This window comes from Mesitornis unicolor, unplaced genomic scaffold (assembly GCF_000695765.1).
Source record: "Mesitornis unicolor isolate BGI_N332 unplaced genomic scaffold, ASM69576v1 scaffold36301, whole genome shotgun sequence".
Taxonomy (NCBI): domain Eukaryota; kingdom Metazoa; phylum Chordata; class Aves; order Mesitornithiformes; family Mesitornithidae; genus Mesitornis; species Mesitornis unicolor.
In genome coordinates this window covers 49,822-71,399 of record NW_010164074.1, presented here as the reverse complement: position 1 = coordinate 71,399, position 21,578 = coordinate 49,822, and the positions used below count along the sequence as shown (strand labels likewise).

At 41.4% G+C, this 21,578-nt stretch overlaps 1 protein-coding gene across 1 annotated transcript in view; it reads right to left on the bottom strand.

Moving 5' to 3' along the window:
• The window catches only part of LOC104548208 (transmembrane protein FLJ37396), a 53,836-nt gene that overhangs the window by 952 nt on the left and 31,306 nt on the right, over positions 1–21,578 (bottom strand). The window contains 5 exon segments of the mRNA XM_010194158.1: positions 1,092–1,231; positions 3,800–3,962; positions 16,751–16,888; positions 17,758–17,848; positions 19,146–19,301. Of these exon segments, the coding sequence (XP_010192460.1) occupies positions 1,092–1,231; positions 3,800–3,962; positions 16,751–16,888; positions 17,758–17,848; positions 19,146–19,301 (688 nt within the window).

Here is a 21,578-nt window from a genome sequence, read left to right as displayed (position 1 = left end):
TCCCTTTTTTAAGTCTTTCTTCACATGTGGTATGCATTTCTTGAGTGCCTCCAGTATGTTCCCAAAGAGTCCCCATGCCATCTGCAAGGATTTAACTCCCCTAGCTAATCTTTTTAGGTTTTTTCTCAGCAAGTATTCACATTTTTATGTAGTTTCGCATTTTGAAACTGAGCTCAGCTATGGTGATATTTCTCTGGATGTTTTATGCAAGCACATCATGGCTGCTCTTAGAGAACAGCTCTTTAACTGCAGCAGTTTGAACTTGGTCCTACACATGACTCAAAACTAAGTCCAGGAGTTGTTTCTTTTCCTCTGGACTCCATGGCCTGCCCCACGCAGGCTACACCTCCACATCTAGTTTTGCATCATGCCACCACAGGGCATCTACAGAGGGGAGGAGAGTTAAAATCTCCTTTACTTTTGCATGTCCTGCCCTTGTTTTAGGTCTGCCAAGGTTATTCCATTGAGTACATTCAAACCACTCTGTGACCATTACTGACAGACAACATCTGGGAGACAGCGGGGAGAAAAGGCAGACAGTTACTTTTCAGAAAGCTATGAAATGTACATCTTAGTTGGGTTTCTGTGATGGGGTAAATAACAGCATTTTACAGGAGGGTAAACCTAGACCTCGGTATAAGCAGGTAAGTCCTGTACCTACTTATTACGCATTCTTTGATCGAGGAAAATACAAAATTATATGTAGATACTACAGCAAAACAAGAACATGAACTCATAAGTCTACCTCTATAACAGCTACCAACCTGCCTGATTTGTGATCTAAGGATCACAACATAAAGGTGATATAATGCTCAGATAATAGGACAGCTGTACTCAGATGTGGTGTGTTGAGACCTCTCAGTGAAGCATCTAAGGACTCTCACCACTTTTATTTAAAGGAAAATAGGCACTTCTAGTGAAAGGAGAATCTCTATACTTACAGGGCACATTTCATTATTTTGGAGCAGATACCATGGACAAAATTTAAATTAATCATTCCTATAATTTTTTATTTCTTTGCAAACAACAAAAAAAAGTCTATTTAAAAAAAAAAGGTGCCAGCCCCATCCCTAGCAGACTGTCATTCCTACCATAGTCGATGACCTGATTGCTGCATCGAACTGTAGAAAGATCACTTCTCTGTGAGCGGTCAGCAGCTGGGCTACTTCACTGGGATCCAGTGGATTCTGGAGACTGTCAATCATTTTCTGTATCTCTTGAAGTTCAGTCTCTGCAGTCCCAAGAACAGTCAGGTTATTGGATAAGGTCTCAGGAAATGCATATAACAATATCTCAGTTCAGTAAGCCCTTTTTTCCTCCAGGAGTTTTGTACGTCATGGCTTTCTTAATTTTCCTCTTTCCTTTCTTCTTTTCCCCTTGGAGGCAGAAGAAGAATGCATTTATATCCACCTTAACACTACAAAATCAGGCTTCAATAAAAGAGATTATTGCAAGTAGAGAATTATGAGGATGTAGTAAGGTCAGGGAGGAAAAAGGTGTAGGAATGAAAAGTTACAAGCATCTCAAAAGAATGGTTCTTTTATTATCCTTTCCCATTCAAAAATCAATGACTATAAAATACCAACAAGGACAGTGGTATATCTTTCTCGTTATCATATCTGGTTGGTCTAGATGATCACTGTAGGTCCCTTCCAACAGAAAATATCAAGATTAAATTTGTCAGACAGGAGCAAAATCAGATCTTGAGATGGCATTTTACTTATTCCAAAGACTTAAACTAGTCATTACGTGGTAGGGAATGATAGGGACAACTTCTCCAACTGTTTTCAATAAAATACTACTGGGGCTCAATTGTGCAAGCCAAAGCTCTAAATTTTTTTAATTCTCCTTAAGCCTAGCCAAAAACTTCCCAAAGCAATGGGTCTCTGCAAGTCATTACCCCTACAAGAGCACTTGATCTTACTCGGTGTCTGTAGGAAATGCATGCACAGGGCTTGACTGCCTCCCAGGACACAGCCATCGCAGAAGTGATTTAAGTTGGAAGCACCTGTTCTAGAAACCCAATATTCTCTCTGTCAGGCTGCAGGGGCTGCCATCATTTAAGGAAGTTAAATGGTCTGATCTGGGAGAGAAGGAAATAATTCCTCGGCAGCAGCAACAACAAGAAAGATCTCTTGGTCAGGAGTAATGGAGTTAAATTGTCTGTACAAAATGTGTTATAGAGACAGCAGAGTACTGAGGATTCCATCGAAGTCCGCATCTTCTGTTTTAAAGGTGTGGTAGGTAGGCACACAATAGATAAGTCTGAAATTGAAATACATTGCACATAATATTCCTCCTACATCTGGTTATGTGGTTTCTTACTGATCACTGAGCTCAGTCTTCCTGATTGTTTCAAAGCTCATTAAACATGCTAATTTACATGAGCTTTCTCAGCCATATACAAATGAAGTTACTAATATGCACTTGATGCTACAATGAGCGCACACCACAGAACAGGGAGTGCTCTTTGTTAGAGAAAATAAAGCCACTTCAGAACCAAACATTCACAAGCACAATATTATAATAAAAGCTGTAACAAGTGTTTATGATTCACTGAGTCCTTTCTTCCCTTCCAAAATGAATTTTCACAAAGATAAATTCAGAACTGATGATAAAAATCTCATTCACATAAAAAGAAAAATACAAAAGGGATAAAATCTGGAGACATTAAAAGACAGTTAGTCTTTATATATCTTTCCCAATTCTTGCAGAATTTTATGTTTTCACCCAATTGTCATAATCAATTTTTCATTTTTTAAAAGGCACCAGGACAGAAAGGAAGCTGTGCGGGTAAAATTTTTACTCCTGAGTTGTGTCTAAGCAGTGCCAAATGTACAGATACATAAATGTGGGCATTTCTAGGTGGCATGAAAACAGTCCAGCCATGCAGCACACTCAGCTCAGAGGAGAAGGGGTGCATAATGTGTCACGTTTTGAAACTCCAGCTCACCGCACTGTAAAAGTAATCCAAATGCCAAGTGCACTACAGCATTTGGGACAGGATTATCTCCTGCAACTTTAGTTGCCTAATTATCAGGCATCAAGTTTAACTGGGCCCCTGCAATTTTAAGCACCTACAAAGCGGGTTCCATCCCACTCAATTTGAACACATTTTAGCCTGGGACAAGCAGCTCCTCTGAAGGTGTCTTTGTAATGGCGCAAAGGTGTCCAGTGACAGCAGAGGTACCTAACTGGTGGTTGGATACCAGTAGTTACATACCTCACTGCTAACCACTACAGGAAAGGTAGATAAGTCCCACTCCTGCAGTTTAACTTGAACAACAGGTCAAAGCTATTAGGGAAACCAGCACTACTTCTACGCAAATACGTGCTCATGCAGGACGACACATGCGTCAGCTGTTTCACCCTTTGGAAAGAGAATCAAGTGACTGATTTACTAGAGGAACCCAAGCCTGCCTTTTTTAATCTTCTGGTAAAGATAAACTCATCACAGGCTTAGCAGACACTTGCTAGAGGCAGAAGAGCAATTTCTGGACCATGTTTTCTGTTTCCTGCCAAAGCAGGCCTCCCGACCCTGGTAGGTATGTTGCTTTTCTGTGAGTCTGCAGCAGATCTGCGATGCTGTGGGCATGTGTCTGAAACACAACAGTCTACCCTCAGTAAAATGGAGCAGGAAAATGAAAAAAAAATAAGACTGGAATTTCACCTTGACTGTATTCTTCAGTTGACATTGAACTCATCTTCATGCTTCTTTTGTCCTTTGCTCACCATCAGCATTTCACACTCTTTTGCACCTGGAACCACCTACCTTAAGCACACAGTATTTGTTACTTACCAATCCTGTCAGTCTCTCCCCAGTCTGAGGTCAGAGGCTCTGGGTTTAAGGCACAAAAGCAGTTTGGGGAATTTCCTAATTGAGCAAAAGCCAGGAGATAGGAAACCACATCATGAATTGCACCAACAATTTCTAGGCTTAGGTGAAGAGCTCTGAGGGCAGCCTGCAGACAAGACATAGACAAAACTGTTCAGATCAATGTCCCTAAGTAGCAAATATTTTTGCTTTCTGGGTCACAACCACTCCTGGGCACCAAATGAGACCACTCTGGGAGAGTGCTGAGGCTCTCAGAGCAATGTCACTCACTGGATTTTGCTCAAGCTCAGGATATCACTCCCAGCTGTCACTGTCCCATCTAGTACAACTGCTTTTATCAGTGTTTATATCTATCCAAGTAGACAGACACAGCCAGGCAGCCTTCCCCTGACAGTCCTTCCCCCTTGCACTGCACCAACCCCTGCACTGCCAGGGCTGGCCCAGGTGCCTCCTCCCTTCCCTCCACTCTCCTCTCTATTCCAGCAGAAATAAGTCAGAAGACATAAAGGTCCCAACCTTACTCTTCTTTGTACGTGGGGAAAGGAACAATACTTGATAAACTGGTGGGATGGAAAATACTTTCACAAATACAAAAAGGCAACACAGCATGGCTGGGGTTGGTTGAGTTACTTTTGGTCTTTAAAGATCTTTAGATATTTAACTAAATGCTCCTTCCTTTCCTTTTGCTGTTGTTTCTGCCTCTAAACCCAGAGGACCAAAGGTGCTCTCCTTCCTCAGAGGCACTCTTTGTCAACACCCTTCCTCAGTGGCACATGCTAGCTGCATCCAAATTAAAATCATGGATGTTTATTTCCCCATGTCCAATGACAAACAAAATTGTAATTCATGTGAAAAGATACATGTGGCTTAGTGCCTAGAACAAAATTCTCTTCTAGCATTAGCAACTACTGACCTTCTCTGGAAGCGTTTTGAACATGATCAGCACTTCGGTGAGGTGAGAGATGAACTACAAGTTAAGGAAGGTGCATTCATCTGGAGACAGCAGAGCGTGGTCGAGGGTGGAAGGATCTGAGTTACTGCAAGAAGTGAGAGGTGTTTAGTGTTTTGAGGCTTCTTTCTGCCTGTCACTTCCCAGAAAGACATTTTTTTGAAGTTTGATAAAACTGTTACTTAAACATAGGATTTTCCTCCAAGATTCAGAGCAAGCATATTTTAGACATAGCATGATTTAGCTTTGATGCGTAGACTAAAAGTAAAGGTTTGACCTCCAAAACTTGATGAATTTGAAAGAAATTTGAAAGAAACATTCTTAAAGTATCTGACTGATAAAGCAGGGACTTGAGCTGCTGTGCTGAGGGCATTCAGGGTCTCTTCCCCTGGGAACATGCTTTTGCTGGCTATAACAGGAGACTGGCAAGGCAAAGCAGCAGAGAGACATTAAAAATCTGTATCATTATTTTAAAATATGACACACAATTACTAGTAGGCAGCCCACTTTTTGCCAGAAGATATGAAAATACATTTATTACATGAATAATGTATTTTCCTGTTTTTATATGCAATGTGCCATTTCTTGTCTTCACATACATGAAGATGATGTACAATATGCAGCTAGTACATTCTGAAATAAGTGATATAAACTCAGCTTGGAGATTAAGTTCAGCTCTTTATGAAGTAAGTTTTGCAGGGTTGGTTGGTTTTTTTTTCCTTTTGTCTGAAAAAAGAGCAAGGCTGAATGCAAAAAATAGACTTCTGGTTTGGGTGGGATGGAGTAATGAAAGGTTAAATACTCTGTGTTATAAGCACGGAAATTATATTTGGGCTGGGTTTGTTTAACCAGCTGTGCCCTACTAACTTTTGCCCAAGAACGATAAGCACAAATTGTACCTAAGGAAACCAGACAAGTGACGTTTTCCAGGGTGAGATTAGTATTCACACTCTCCATTTCCTCCACTTTACATCACAGCCCATAAACGATACCAGTAGAGAGAGGGCAATGAGAGGGACCAGGGTTTCCTCCATGGGCAGAAGCACACGTGCTCTCCAGATGTGTTTTGTCTTCACAGACTTTGGCAGACGATTGCTATGGGCAGCCTGGCACAGATGCTGAACTTCCCCACCTCACCACAGGATGTTAAGCATGGCTTCTCTTGTCCATCTTTGTGGAGGAGTCCCAACACTGTGTCACCCTGCTGTGATGTGGCACCTCACATCTTCAGCAAGGAAATAAAAGACAATCCACTGCACCCAGATAAACCCAGGTGCTGCCTACCCTGGCAACACAGGAACCATTCGCAGTGCCATCTGCCAAGGAACAGCAGAAAATCTAATCCCAAATAAACCAGATTTTCTACATTACATAAAAAAACCCAAAAAACTAAAATGCCTCAAAACATCCCAGAGGTGTTATGTCATGTTCACAGAGTGACTGCTACCTTTAAAACATGTATGGCTAAGAGCTATGACCTAGTTTCATGTGCCAAATCTGTGAACAAAGGAAAAGGCCGGGGGAAGGGAAGAACAGGATGGCACTGCTACCCAGAAACCACAGCCCTATGTTTTCCTCTTTCTTCCTGCTTCTAACATTTACTTTTAAGACAGCAGTTGCTGAGGGAATCTTTTGCTGTCTGCTGTAAGATAACATTTCTGCTGCCCCCAAGTGCTTCTGCCTTTTTCTAAGGGATACTGCTAAAGCTTAGGTAAGAGTTGGTACAGGGTGTGAAACCACAGGCCTTCCCTTCATCCCACTGCAGCTGGACTCTCTGTATAAAGAGAGCAAAATCAGGAAGTTCAGGGACTTCACCTGACCAAACGTGGATGTTGACAATAGGAGCACAACCCTTGAGTTGCTGCAGAGAGAAAGAGGCTCTTCCAAGACCTATCTCATCCCAAAGCAGGAGTCTGAAATGGGCCGTCCCTTTGAAGCACTTACTGATTACCAGGGGACCCTAGTCAGAGATGGGCACCTAAAGTTAGGTGGGCTATTCTCAAACATGGCCCATTGATGTTAATGAATTATAGGCTTGTGAAAATACATACATATATTTGCAGAAAGCCTTTCTTTATAAGTATTCCCATTCTCATTTCTTCTGCTCCTCCCCAAAAGTCTTTTCTTTCATTTCTTCCTTTCTTTTTTATTCCATGTTATTTTTTCTCTTTTCCCCCCTCTTCACACCTATCTTTTTTCCTCCCTGTATTTCCTCTGCTGAAACTAGCTACTTTCTTCCACCCAGCTGGAGGTCCTTCTCGGAGGGAGGGAGGAAAGGACTGACAAGGAAGGCAGGACCTGCTCACCCCCCAAGCGCCTGGCAGCCACAAATGCTGGCAACGAGATTAATTCAGACGATAAGAAAGCAATTGAATTAATGTCCTGCTATAACCCTCTAAATGCAGGCAAGATGGAAGCTAAATTTCTGCTTTCATCATAACTAATTGACAGCTGCTGTCTACAAGGTGCTTCTTAGCTTCAGTTAGACAACAACAGAAAATGAAACATTAACTGGTAATAACTGATAAAGCAGGGACAATAAAAGGGCAGAGGGGCTGGAAGGGCAGGAGCCATTTTTAGTGAAAGGCTTTTCTCCAGTTCTCCACAGCTCCCCTTCTGGCACAGAGGCCAGTGCCCGTGCCGGCCTGCACAGGCGCAGGTGGAGGCAGGTGTGAAGGGTGGGCTACAGCAGCCCCCATGCTCGCCGCTCCCCAAACACCTTCACCTCTGTCGCCGTCTGGTAGGTAAGGATTTGCTTGCGGCTTCCTATGGATATCAAGCACAGGAAAGCAGCACAGCACAGCAAGCAACAATACAGCGAGTGGGGCTGGGCTGCAAGCTGCTGGAGAGACACGGCCAAGCTTCAAAGCACAGGAGGGGGGAATAAAGGAGACCTCAGGGCTATTTTTAAAGATAAAAAGGCATACTTATGTATACATGCTTATTTTCTAGGATGTTTCATTGTTTCAGATGTTTCATTTTGAAGTGTAAAAGGAAAATATGTAACTGCTTAGAAGTTAATACACTTATTAACATTTTTTAAGAAGTGTAATAGTATAATCCTATAAAGCATTATAGGGTATTGAAATATTTTCTTGCTATTGAAAAATTACAGGTCCAAAGGCACAAGCCAGTATCTGATTAGGGTGCACAATGCTAGGACTTGCTGATCTGTATTGTGAATATCCCAACAGAGGTAACACTGCAGGACCTTCTCTGTCACAAGACAGATACTGCTGAAACGGCTTTATTCTTTGCTCAATGTCCTCGTGACACCAAGAGTAGCTGGTGATACACAGCATGAACTGCAGAAGTATAGGTTCTGCAGCTGAACTCAGCTTCTCTGTGCAAATAAATAATCTTTTACTTAGTCCTCGCTAACAAACTAGGGTGAGAACCAAATAAGTTGTGATAACTAACTCCCAAGCAAATTCAGGTCAGAAGATGGACACTGTGTGACCCACAAACCCCAGACTGAAAAAACCTGGGATGGGGAGTAGCTTGAGCTTGAAACATAAAACTGCTAAAATATTTTGCTCTAGGATTAATATAATCTCTTGCCCTGGTTTTACTGTGTCCAGAGAAGGCTCCTTCCAAAGCTGAGAGCAAATGTGTTATGAATGGCCCTTGTACAACTTTTAATGACAATACACAAAATACTACAAAGCTTAAAAGCTTCTCAGGGCATCTGAAATGGCAGTACAAAATACAGGGCCTTCGACAACACCCAGTAAAAGTAGGCAGATAAATGAAGAAAACAGCCCCTACTGTGGCCCTGTGATGGGGCTACTTCCCAGAAAATACTAGCCAGATAAGGGCTAGCTCAAGACCAGTGTAGCTCCACAAGCCTGCAGCTGGCATGCAGTTAAACAACAGGGAAGGGGTAACAATCACTTTCTTAAGTATCTTGTTGAACCACTTTTTATGACTTGATGGGCTTGTAACTACACTCCCAACCGTTGTTACCAGAACGGAAGCTTTTTCCTGAATCTTAGTGAAGGGTTTTCATTGTGTTTGCTGCTGAGCCTCTCTACTGCTGGGGAACAAAATGATGAAGAGCAAAACCAGTGTGCTGGGTGACTATTTTTGTACCTAAACCCATCTGCCTGCTGGTGCTAACATGGGGAACCCAGAGACTTACAGAGATTCAGCAGAAGGGCTTGCCTTGCTAGCCACAAGTTTTGAGGAAGGAGATCCTTGTGACATGGCCAAAAAAATGTCCCTTCTTAAAGAAGCAGATGATACAAGGTCATCCCCTCGTCTGTTATGTGCTCTTCCTCTCCTTTCCCAACTTCCGACAGGTCACATCCTGCAACTTATGTACAGGTTTCGTTTAAAACTAAAATAAAATTTAAAGGGTAAAACAACCCTCACTACCTAGGCTTAATCATTAAAGCAGAGGATTTACATCCTGAAAATGAGATTATCCATTTCTTTCCCCCTTACAGACAGCGTTGGGATTAGAAGCGAGCACATTTCTGAAGTTTTCCTTCTGTGTATGCCAACTTTTGCAGGAGACTCTGGCTGTGCATGTTCTCCATCCATGAAAATTGCCTGAAGACTGGCAGAACACACTGCTTGGGGCACTTTCAGGCTATCATTCCCCTTACAAACATGTATTTACTTAGTAATATCCACTGATTGGAGACTCCAGCCCCCAGGAACAAAAATAATACAAACCTGGGGTCAGCTGCAAGGTCTTCCTTTAAGTCTTGTTCCTCTTTTTTTCCTTGAGGTAGTCCAATTATGAAGTACTTGTTGCTGATGACAGGGAAATAATCTAAGAGGCTTCTTAGGCAATTGTAGTACTCGATGAGCTGACCTCTCAGTGCATGCTGGGACACACACTGATTCAGCCTAAAAGGGAAAAATATACAGTGTTGTGCAGGGTGTCATCTGTCCAGATAAAGTCTCTACCTTTGTTGAGTCTTACTTCTTTCTGTACGGAGATTTTTGATATCTTCTGCAACAAAATTTACCAGCTATGATTCTTTTGTACTGTGACAACCAGAGTGATAAAAATCATGGTATTTAAGAACCAAGGTAAATTTTAATTTAATGCTTTTAATCACACAGATGTCTTTACAATGCTTTAGAAATAGCTACAAATTAATATACCAACTGTTTTGTGGTAGCTACTGATACTTACATCACAACCAGGAAGCAGAAGCAGGAAGGAGCTAAATGAGATTACGAGTTCACTGCAGAACTGGGAGTTATGCAGTGTGACTCTGAGACAGATTTCACTGTCACTGAGCTGCACTGAAACTACAACCCCTGGCTGCAAGCTACCTCCAGCCCCACCTCTCTGGCCTTACCTACACACTTGGTAAGCTGTGTGTTAAAGGCAGTTTCCATCTGCGGCATGACACATAATTTGCAAAACATGGCTTACTGAAACAGCTGCCTAACTTGCAGCTTGCTCCTTGCCACGCTCCTTCCCATGGCTGCTCAGAAGCACTTCTGTATCTGGGCAGATGAAGAGAAGAGAGACTTGAGCATTGCCCACATGCCAGGTTCTTGCCCAATCTTTTGACAGGGGAAATCTGGAACATACAGCTCTTAGGTGGCTTCCAGTAGAAAGGTAATACATAAATTAGTCTAGCATGGTATATCAAGTATGGTCTGTTTCTCAGTGAAAGTAGACTAGAAAAAGCACATTTCCTTAATTTTTTCCCCCATTTTTATTGGCACGTGTGCTCAATCTCATGATATCGTGTGCAAGACAAAGGTCTCAGAAGCATAAACTTACCTGGGAATAAAACTCATAAAATACTGAACCCTGACACATGAACACAGGTTTAAAAAAAACCAAAACCACAAGTTCAGCTCTGCTTGAAACTCTGGTTTCTCCCAAGTTGTCTTACAAGCTAGATTGAATTCACAGGACAGTACATCCCACTCATTCATCCTCTGATCTACCACAGATTTATTGCTCATGTTACGGACGTATATCTGGTATTTCTGCAGAAATACCAATGAAGTGTTGGTGTTGTCCCCCTCTGCTTGGCATCCCATCATCAATCCTTCCTCATCCTAAAGAAAGCAAGTGGCATATTTCCTACTCATCCAGCAACATGGCTTGTACTACCTGTAATGCTGTCCCACTAAACCACTGAAAAGGTTCTTTTCCTCAGCTTGTAAAGTGGCTTACAGATATATTTATAATATTCTGAATAGGAAGTCCGTAAGTTCATATTATCTGCACGAAAAAGATGCCCTCAGAGCAAGAGTTATATTTAAAACTTGATGAGTTTGTATGGAAATGCTTATAGTAGATCTGCATTAAACATATATTAGACATAAACATTTTTATCAGATATACTTACTTATGGCAATATTCAACAATAATGTCTCTCTTGAGTTTCAGTACTTCATCCTATAATGAGACAATATTTTCTTCTTAGTATCATGTAGGACTTAAATGTACTATGAATCTAATGAAGCCAAAACACTTGTAACATTTTCTATTAGTGTAATTTTAAAAATCCCTTAAGATTATGTACAGTATTACAAATATCCAAACTATGGAATCCCAAATCTTTAAGGAGGATAAGCATCAAGAAAGATTTCAACCAGTATGACAGGCCCAGTAGACAGTTAAGGCAGTCTTGTAAATAAATTCAGAATTATTTCGTTCAAGTCTGGTTCATACAGTTTTATTCACAAATTCTGTAATATTTCCCACAAGAGCCTGCAGCTAGCAGTTATTTCCTCATACAGTCATATAGCTTACTGAGCTGGCAAGAAGCTTATGAGTACATGCAATGAAATAATTTATACTGACTATTTCAAAAACAGAATAGCCATTAAAGGTTTCTGTAGAAAGAGTTTTCTTTTTACTATCTGGTAAGTTCTTAAAGGTCTTGCCTAACCTGTAATGTATTCAGCACAAGATACAGAACCACAGGCAGTTTAATACAGGATCCATGTGCTCACCTTTATCCAGATGCTGGATAAAGAGGAATTTTGCAGAAGGCAAAATCTATACCCATCATGGAATGTTTACAATTATTACTTTTTATGACTCTTTGATCTTCTTGTAAAGTTAAAAAAATAAAACAAAACTGCCAGAAATATTTATTAAAAGAACCTTCCTCCCGTAGCATCCGTCTGTAGCTAGAACTACTGTTGGATGCTTCATACATAAAAGCCCAAAATAGTTCTGCACCTAATAGAGTAACTACAGCAAGAATTCCCCTCCTTACCTGGGCTGGAAATAGTTTAGGAGCATTTGGGAGCCTGTTAGCATCCTTAACCTTCAATTAGCCGCATGTCTGCAGACTGCTGCTGTTTACCATGCACCCGTCCATCACAAACCTTCCAGCCATGTCCATGGGAGGTGGCGCAGTGGAAGAAGGTTCTTCTACCACTGCTGGTGGAGCCAGGCCACCATCTGCAGCCCCGTGACCTGCACACCCTGGCCATGTCCAAGCCTCCTTCCCTCTGGCAAGGTTTCCACACCTTTCTCCCTAAAGTAACTGCAGAGTAAGTACAATGCTACTCCAAGCGACTACTTTACCTATGTGCCAAAACCCAGCAGCCCCTCTCAAAAATGCTGAGGAGCCTCCTGATGTACTTACAAGGGTTTGCAGTCTGCTGTCCAGTGCTTCTCTCTTTTGAGCAAAAGTGCTCAGCATTGTATCTCAGGGCCCAAATTTCTCCAGCTGAGTAGAAATGAAAGCTTCTGAAGGCCTGATGAAGGGAAAAAAACATGGGAGCTGAGAAGAATCACCTCTCAAAAGGTAAACTGATAACTGCCTTATGAACCACTCAAATAACTTCTCTAGATTAGACACAGCTTCTGCAACAACATTCAGTTTACTCATTGCTTACATGTAACAGGTACAAATACACTGGATCTTGTGGATCAGCTACCAGAGATGAGATGAGCTCCAGGGACAGTCTTCCACTCCATGTATTTTTAATTTCAGTGCAAGAGAAATAAAGGGTGAAAGAAATAGTTGCAAAAAAAATATTGTACCAACTTGTACTGGCATCACGGCAGTAACAGGAACCGTGATGCTGCCTGGGCCAAGCTGGACATGTTGAATGCTGCCCTATTTATACCTTCAAACCAAGTGTTGTTCAATTAACACAGTTTTCAGTGCACAACTTCCAGCTGACTAGCACTGAGTAATATAAAAATTTGCTCTAACTGGGCCTTGCCAGTACCCTGTTAGTACACAGTACCCTGTTAGTACACAGTACCCTGTTAGTACACAGTATTCCATGTAAAAGCCAGGAAACTAGGCCAAGGAACTAGTAAGTGGGCATCTGAGCAGCAAGACCGAGCTCTGTTCTACAGGAGCAACAAAATCATATTTAATGGCTGTATCCTGTCTCACTTTTTATTTCTCATAATTTTGCAATGTTTTCAACTGTAAGCTCACTGATGTTTAGAAACCCCTACAAGATGCGTGGATTTCTTCCCTTAAATAACAGGTTATCTCCATGGGATTTGACCACCCTCAGACTTCCAATTCACACCAAGAACCAGGGCATCTGGGAACATGCCCTTACCATCGAGAGTCCATGGCTATGTTTTGTCACAGCAGAGGACCAGGGCAACGTAAAGCAGGTAGAGCTTGGGATTCACACGTGTACCAGACTAACCCCTACCCAGTGGAGGGTAAGGTCTATAACAAATAGCTTTTACTGGTACAAAGTAAACCTGGGGAGTGCTTGGGAGAAAATGAAGTGGCCAGTGTGGTTGCTTGCAGCAGCTGCTCCATTTCACTCCCAGACACGAAGTTTCCTCCACTTGCTGAATTGCTCCAACTTGTTTGACTTGCATTTCCTTCCTAAAATATCATGAATATCAATTCTGTGCTTGCTCTCATAAAGGCTGGTAGCTCTTCCTACTAAATCAATGCAGATTTGCAATTCTGTATGCTTTCATTTACCCTAGCTTTATGATATAATCACTCACTGGAATCATTACAAGTCACAGAAAAAAAAATTTGTCGTTGAGCACAGGCATAATGAAACCGTAGCTGCTGCAGAGTCAGAGGCAGTACCCAATTTATAAGTCAGACAACATTTCAATGTTCAGTCAGCTGCAAATAAAATATGAATATTTGCAGATATTCACATTTTCAAATATGTAAAAATTATTGTGTATCTAGATCACTTGTCTGGAAAAATCAGTTTGGCTCCCCATGAACACAAAAAACTATACTCATCACCCCACACCACCTATTTAAGTCCCAGTGGCTTCTGCTATGAAGAAATCTCAGAAATTTCTGCATATGTATATAAAAATAATCCTAATTTTCAAGTAGGAACAAGTGGTACTTTTCCAAGCTCTTGAAGTCGTATTTCAAAAGTGGCACAGGCACTTTGAAGTCCAGGCGAGCTAAAAAAGCACACCAATTCCTCTGCAAATCAAGGAGAGCTGTTGTCTTTTGTGTGTAGTGGAAAAGGAAAAGATCAAAATCCTTCAGCATCATGCAAACAGCTCTCCTTCACATGGGCTGGAGGAAGATGGCATGGGCTTTGGCCTGTGTCGGGTGGTAAACCGTACCATCCACAGCACTGGTGGGTCCCTCAGTGCAGACACAGCCTGTGACATCCTGCCACCATCTCCCCTACCTATGTAAGGAGGTTATACAAGATTTTTTTCAGTTTTACATGTTAATCTGGAATAACAGATACATGACCTTCTTATCATTGCCTCCGTTGGTTGTGTTAATTGTCCTCTGTGTGTGAGTTTGATTAGTTAGTTAATATCCAGTGACTGTAAATCAGCAAAGACTGATCCAGAATGGATGCAGCAGCCATTAAATTATTTACAGAGGAGAGGAGACATCTGAAGATGAAAAATACAGCCCATTCCATTCTGTGGAAGAGAGACCATCCAGCATTTAGACAGTAAAAGAGCGCCAAATGTTTGGAAGATCAATCCTTCTTGACTGGAGAATGAAGAGCTATTTCCAGAGTAAAGCCCATGGTTATCAGCAGACACACACAACAGCAGTGCTTTGTACAGCAGTGCAGAAGATCGATTTGGGAATGAAACCACGGTTGCTCAGTTCCACTGAGGGTTTCAGTGCTGCAGGATCTGATTAGAAATGAGATGAGGAATCTTAGACTTCTCTGTGAGAGGGAATGCAAATCAGCCTCTGGAACAAACTAGACCGTGGCCAGCCCTGGGAGGCTGCAGAGCTGGCTGTCCAGCTGCCAACACCTGAGTGTCCATCAAGTGGCTGCAGACTGCAGCAGCTCCCTCGGACACAGCCCATGTGCTGCCAAAAGTTGCACGAGATCAGTGGTGCAAAGGGTTCCTGCTCGGCAGCAAGTAGGCATCTCTGACCACACGACACTAAGCTTTTTTCTGGTGGGCCATCAGGATATCAGTTTGTTTGGGCCAATGGATCTCAGCTGTATGGTGCAGAATTGGTATCCTGCTTGTGTTGGAACAAGGTAGAAACCATGCAGTGGTGAAACAAGTTTGCTCTGGTGCAGCTGACAGTCTCTGGGGTGAGTGTTGGCCGTAGGAGCTCCCTTCATTCATCTCTGGTGTAAGGAAAGAAAGTATATAGGACACTGCTCTAGGAACAGCAATTCATACTCAGAAGATTGCAAGTCACAGCTGCATGAGATGTCTTTCCCTCCCCTCCCGACACTGCAGCTCTGAGTGACCCAAAATGAGACAACAGGGAGTCATAATAACATCTATTTTTCATTTTTAAACTCAGAAAGAAACTGGTGTCACACAGGAAATGTTTTAGCGTCATTCCCTTAGCTGGTTCAACCAAACATTTGAACTCTCTGACTCATTTTAAATATATTTGACCGAAGAGCAGAGGTCTCAGAGGTATAAAGCTCCTTCCAGTTTTGCAAAATCAGCATTCAGCTAGCGAGGAGAAGGCTTTGCTCAGGGAAAAGGCAAGGAGAGTTTGATCCCTGGCCCTTTTCCTTGGCTTGCTCAGCTCCCATGAGGCAGTGGCCAGCTGGGCTCCCAGCATGACAGCCAGGGCAGTCAGCACGTGCACGGCCACAGACCTGCTGCCAAACAAAGTACTTCTTGCCTGGCTCAACAGCAAAACGCGGGCACTTCACATGCAAGGGAATGAGCTGAGAACACTGCCTGGTGGCAAGGGGCTAAGCACAGGAAGCATAGGGGACAAAGATAGAGCTGAGGGGGGATTGATGGGGTGTCCTAAGGAACGTGGAAAGAGATGTCCATATGAGCATAGAGAGGGCAAGACAAGTCCTAAAGAATCTCTATTTGCTTATAAATTAAAAATTGCTTTTGAAGTCACTTAGCTTATTGCTGTAACGCAGCTGTCTCTGGAAGAGACACAACAGCTGTGTGAGAAAATGCAACACAGACCTCTACAATGATTTAGCTTGTATAACACAAGGGCAGCTCCTAAGCACTATACACTAAACACAGGATGAAAATTTAAAAAAAGCCAAATATAAGATGGGGAACAGTAATGACTTGGTGACCCTGGCAGGTAGCTTTTGAACCAACATTATGGCGTCAGGCTGACATAAATGTTTCCCATTGGAAATAATGTTGACTATACTTCTGTTTTCAGAAGACAGGGCAAATGAAAGCAGCAGGAACTGATGGCTTTGCCATCCCAGAAGAATGCATATTTCAAGGTCAGGTTGTGATCACTAGCCTTATTGCATACCACAGGCTATGAGATTTCACCTGTGCCTTTTGAATCCAATTCATCTCCAACCTCCTTCATTCCTCTCTTGAGGAATATTTTTAGCTATGCTTCATCACTTTCCCAGCTAATAGACTTTAAATAAATCACCGATGTGACACCATTTATTTTTACATCGTATGCTAATACACAATCACTGCAGTTCCTGCAGTCATCAGTGATGCTGTTCCAAGCATCTACCATCCAATTGATTATAAGCAGAATTAACAGATACCCTCTTTGGGCTAAGACTGACAAAACTCACAACTAGTGCAATGTGAGGAAGAAGATGCTTCTAACCTTTATGTCCAGGGTATGGGGAGGCTGGACCGAGTAACAGAAGGAGGCTTGCTGAACAGCTGCCAAAAGAGCATTTTTCTGAATAACCTGACAGGCCAGGATAAGTTGCATGCTCCTTATTCCAGATGGACACAAGAGCTAACGAGAGGGAAAACAATGTGTTAGGCATTTCCTCTGCTGTGTGGTTTGCTTTACAGACATTGCACTCTGTCTTGTAATACTTTAGCAGCTTAATTTAATGAAAGGAGGAGTAAGGGAGAGCACTCTGTTATATTCATATACATTGTTATCATTGAAAAGTGACTGAATGCAGACACCAAGGAAACATACAATGCATTTGTATTTAGTGTATTGTATTTTCAGCTCTACTCTGTGGAGCAGGACAATTCCAGGCAGCACAGCCAAGTGAAAACAGGCTGGGAAAAGAGTAAATACCAAACAAAACATATTTGTTTCTCCTTGGGACATTTTTAATTACATGCCACCCTGCTGCAGAGTACAGGTCATGACTGAGTTGATGGCAAGAAGACTTTGTGGAGAGCTTTAAAAGAGAAATCTCCATGGCCAGGCAGTCTGTGATACTGTCTTTATGCACTTGAACAAAGAGGAAAGGACTAAGTATGCAAAATAGCATTGAAAACTAAGGTCATTTTCTTTCATTACAGAAGTCTCTACACCAAATGTTGTTACTATAGATGCATACAGCACACACAGCCATCCTGCTTTATTTAACAAAGTTCCTCAAACTAAACTCTGCTGACTTGAAGGGCTTCATCCCAGTAAGGAAGCCTGGATTAGGCCACATTAACAATCAAATTGTCAGTGCAATTTTATGAAGTTAATTATAAAACAGTAGACTAAATCATATTATCACTCAGAGAAAGGCAAACAGTAGAGAAGTTTATAGTGTTTAGTAAACACATGACTGAGGTCCTTACATACACTAGCAAATACATAATAACGTAATACACACTTTTTTTGCTTATTCAGCAAATTAAATCATCCACCCGCATAATACCATGTCTTGAATGGAAACTAAACTTTCCAATATGGCTGTCAATTTCTTGAATGCTTAATGGTAAGCTAGAAGGAATATATGTGCAATAAAAGCAAAATTATATATAAACACAGAGTATGACACGGAAAGAAGCCAAACTGAGAATGAAAGGAAAAGACTGACAAATTCAGAAATACTTTTTGTTTCTTTTCCCCTTTAAATTTAGAACACATAATGGAATTAGTCACTCTAGTCACTAATTTAGTCATATTAGGACGTTGGTCTAGTTTTTAAAAGTAGTTTTGTAACAAAAAGTATATATTCTCGTGATGCTTTGTGACTGACTTTACAGTGGCTCATTAGCTCCTCCTAGATGAGCTTGGTCTAAACCAGTGAAAAATCTGCTTGTTCAGTTTAATCATGCCTTGTTTCAAGTATTGGTTCCTAATGAGGTTTTTCTGTGCTGCTGTATTGTCTTTTGGGCTCTGATGTCTATCACTGCCCCAATGCAATTAGCAGCTGAAGTAACATTCCAGATTGCTCGCAATTGCTAAACTTGTTTGGAACAGCCCGGTTTTCACAGGCTATAGTGTATACCTGTGAGTAGGATGCAAACAACAGCACAGGACTGCAGGTTGTATGCATACAGGTAGAAAGAGAGCCCTGCTGCCCGTGTTAGCCATAGGGAACAACGAACAGGATGCCCTACCTGAATCTAGCAAGATAATGCACAGGCTGTTTCCTTTCTCCATCTTAAACCTTGATCTAAAACACACGCACATACACACACACACACAGAGACAGACTGGTGTATTTATGTGTGTGTGTATATATATATGCACATATTTACCAACTCTTTAAAGAGTAAATCAAGGCAACTGTAAAAGAAAAAGCAAGATAATAGATAGTCTTTGCCTTGTGCAGACATTGGGTCTACTAGTCACTGAACTGAAAAACGAAGACCAAAAATGCCACTTCATGAAGCACAGTATAACTCTAGGAGAAAAAGCTTTGTTCATACTCAGAATGAGAATTTTATTCACAACAGTATTTGAGGTCTCATTTTGCTACCTGTAGGGTTTGGGGCAATCACTTTCAGGCCAGCCCCATTAGGCACACCTCACTTTAAAAGAAAATGCACTTTAGTTCCAAAATTGCCAGCTTTCCACACAAATTCGGAATCTGTGGGATTTCACTGCCCAACAGCTTTAAATTAGAATTATTCAATCCTAGACTCTATACAAAAAGGAAACAAATCATGCAACATTTTACATTTTTTGCCTGAATAATTTTGTGTATTTTACATGCTGAATTTTTTGTGGATTATCTGTTAGTCTAAGCAAACTAAAGACTTGGTCCCATCCAATCTAAAAAGAAACACAAAAAAGCTCAGTCTACTTGTCAACACAGCTGTCATCTTCCAGGAGAAATGTAATGAATACTGGTGGGAGCGGGTCTGCTTTCTCCCTGTGAGATGTAGATTCAAAGTGCACAGGCCCCAGGTATAAATGGGACTCCCCAAAAACTCCTTCCACTGCAAAAGCCTTATATAACCTAGAAACAAAAGCACGTGGATACATTTGAAAAATTAACTTTCTTCCTGCTGCAAGTAGTACACATCTAGAAACCTACATCCATCAGGTTCATTTCAATGAGACATCTGCGTTCAACTTAAAACATTTCTTGGCATCTGCAATAGTATGACAGGTATGAAGCAAACAAGTGTTGTACCCAGATAGCTGAGGGTTTCGTAGTATCACCCATTTGACTGACACAGACAGCACTTACAAACAAAGGACAGTAAGTTGTGAGTCTACAATGTCACATGGGAAAATCAAGGGAAGTATGCTAAATGTTCCTACTTAGAAAGGACTGTATTTGGCATTATTTTAGACTAGAAATGAGGAGGAGAATCCACTGCCAGGGAAGAAGCTTCAATAGACAAGCAGTGCTCATTTACATTATTACTATTAAAACAGTGACTGCATAACTTAAAAATTACTTATTCTAGAAGTTCCCAGTATGATATAACCCCAGTACAACCTCTCCAATATAACAAATTATGAGAGCAGTCCATCAGCAGACAGTAAACACATGGTCTACATGCAACCACCTGTGCAGGAAATCTCTAAAGCAGCAAGTGCCAGAAGTTGGGCACTGTCCTGCTTTCTGTATCCGCTCCCCATGAATCAACCCCTACACTCCTTAGATGCAAGACCACAGAAATACTGATCTGGTCTGTGATGGCTCTTCTCATGTAGTATAAGAAGATGGTAAAAAGAAAGACTTTGACTTTTTGATACAGACTGCAAAGGCATAAGATACTCCCTTGCTTCTTCCTAACGTGTTTCATCAGTCAAGAAATCAGGTCACAGAGGAGCTATGTTGTGAGAATGTGATAAAGACACAAATAGGACCTAGCATTCCCTGCCTGCAAAGTATGGGAAAGCTAAGGGGAGGAGATAAAATAATATGTGAAAGACACCATGAGCATCAATCAATAATCCTACAGATCACAGCCAAAATAAATGCTAAGATCTTAAAACAAAGAGCTCTGTGTAATTACCTCTGCTGAAAATAAATGCTCCTGACTTTGATTCAGACTAAATTTTCATGAAGAAAGCTAGAGACAGGGTTAAGACAAAGAAAACCCACAACTGGAATGTCATCTATCCTGCGCACCCAACTTTGCTATTGCAAGCAATCATGTCCCACAAATCTTTTTCATAAATTAATCAAGACCCATTTAAAAACTGATTGTTTTCTATCCTTTGTTTTCTCCCCTCCAGAACCTTGTAGTCCGATTCTTAGAAATCCTCTTTTAATTTCCAGCTTAAATTTATTCAGTTATTAGATCCATTTGTTCTGCTGCCAAAATTGGCCTTTAGCTTAAATAGCTTCTCTCCATTCCCAGCGCTTATCTTCCCAGTGTATTTATAGAGAACAATCTTATCTTCTCCCAACCTCCATTTTGCTAGGATAAACAAGCCAAGATATTTCATTTACTTTTGTAAAATGTGTTCTCTGTGTCCCCTCAGCATGCTATTAGATCACCTTTTCTCCCACTCAAATCTGACTTTATCTTGCCTGAACACAAATCTCCAAATTATACCTAACGATCCAGGTGAGGCCTCACCAGAATCACATACACAACATCAATTCTCCCCCTCTCTCTCCACTGGCTGCACAACTCATTGCCTGATTCTTAGTCAGATATTATGGGTTTCCCTCTGTAATGCAATGTGTTGGCAGTTTACAGTTGTCCAATGGCCAGCTCTACACCAAGTTCTTTCTCCTCCTCTGTTGCTTCGAACAAATAAGCTCAAAGTTCACAGGAGAGTTTCCTATTATTATGTGTAACCTTAGGCTTTGTGTTATTTATGCTTATCTCCTTTCTGCTACTGCAGCTCTTAGAACTGTGAGTTCTTCCTGTAAGATATTCCATTTATTTTCCATATCAGTTTTATCTGCCAGCACTACAATGTCCTGACTTTAATAACACTCTCTTCTGTCTTCTGCTGAGATTATTTATAAAAATGTCAAGTAACATGGAGCTGAACAATAGGAACTGCACCAATAACCTGCCTCCAAGCCAGTAGTTCACCACTATCCTTTGTAGTTTCCCCATTAGCTGAGTCCTTATCTTGTCTTCTGTAGAAATTGTCATCTTCTCCAGCTGATAACTCTCTAAATGCACTGACATCCCTTGTGTAGATGATTTCATTATCTTTGCAAGCATCAGCGTAGTCAGAACAATTTTTACACTCTCTGGTGGTGAACAAAGCTTGTGCTTTTTGTGTGCCTTTTCTTGTACTGCACTACTCTTCATAA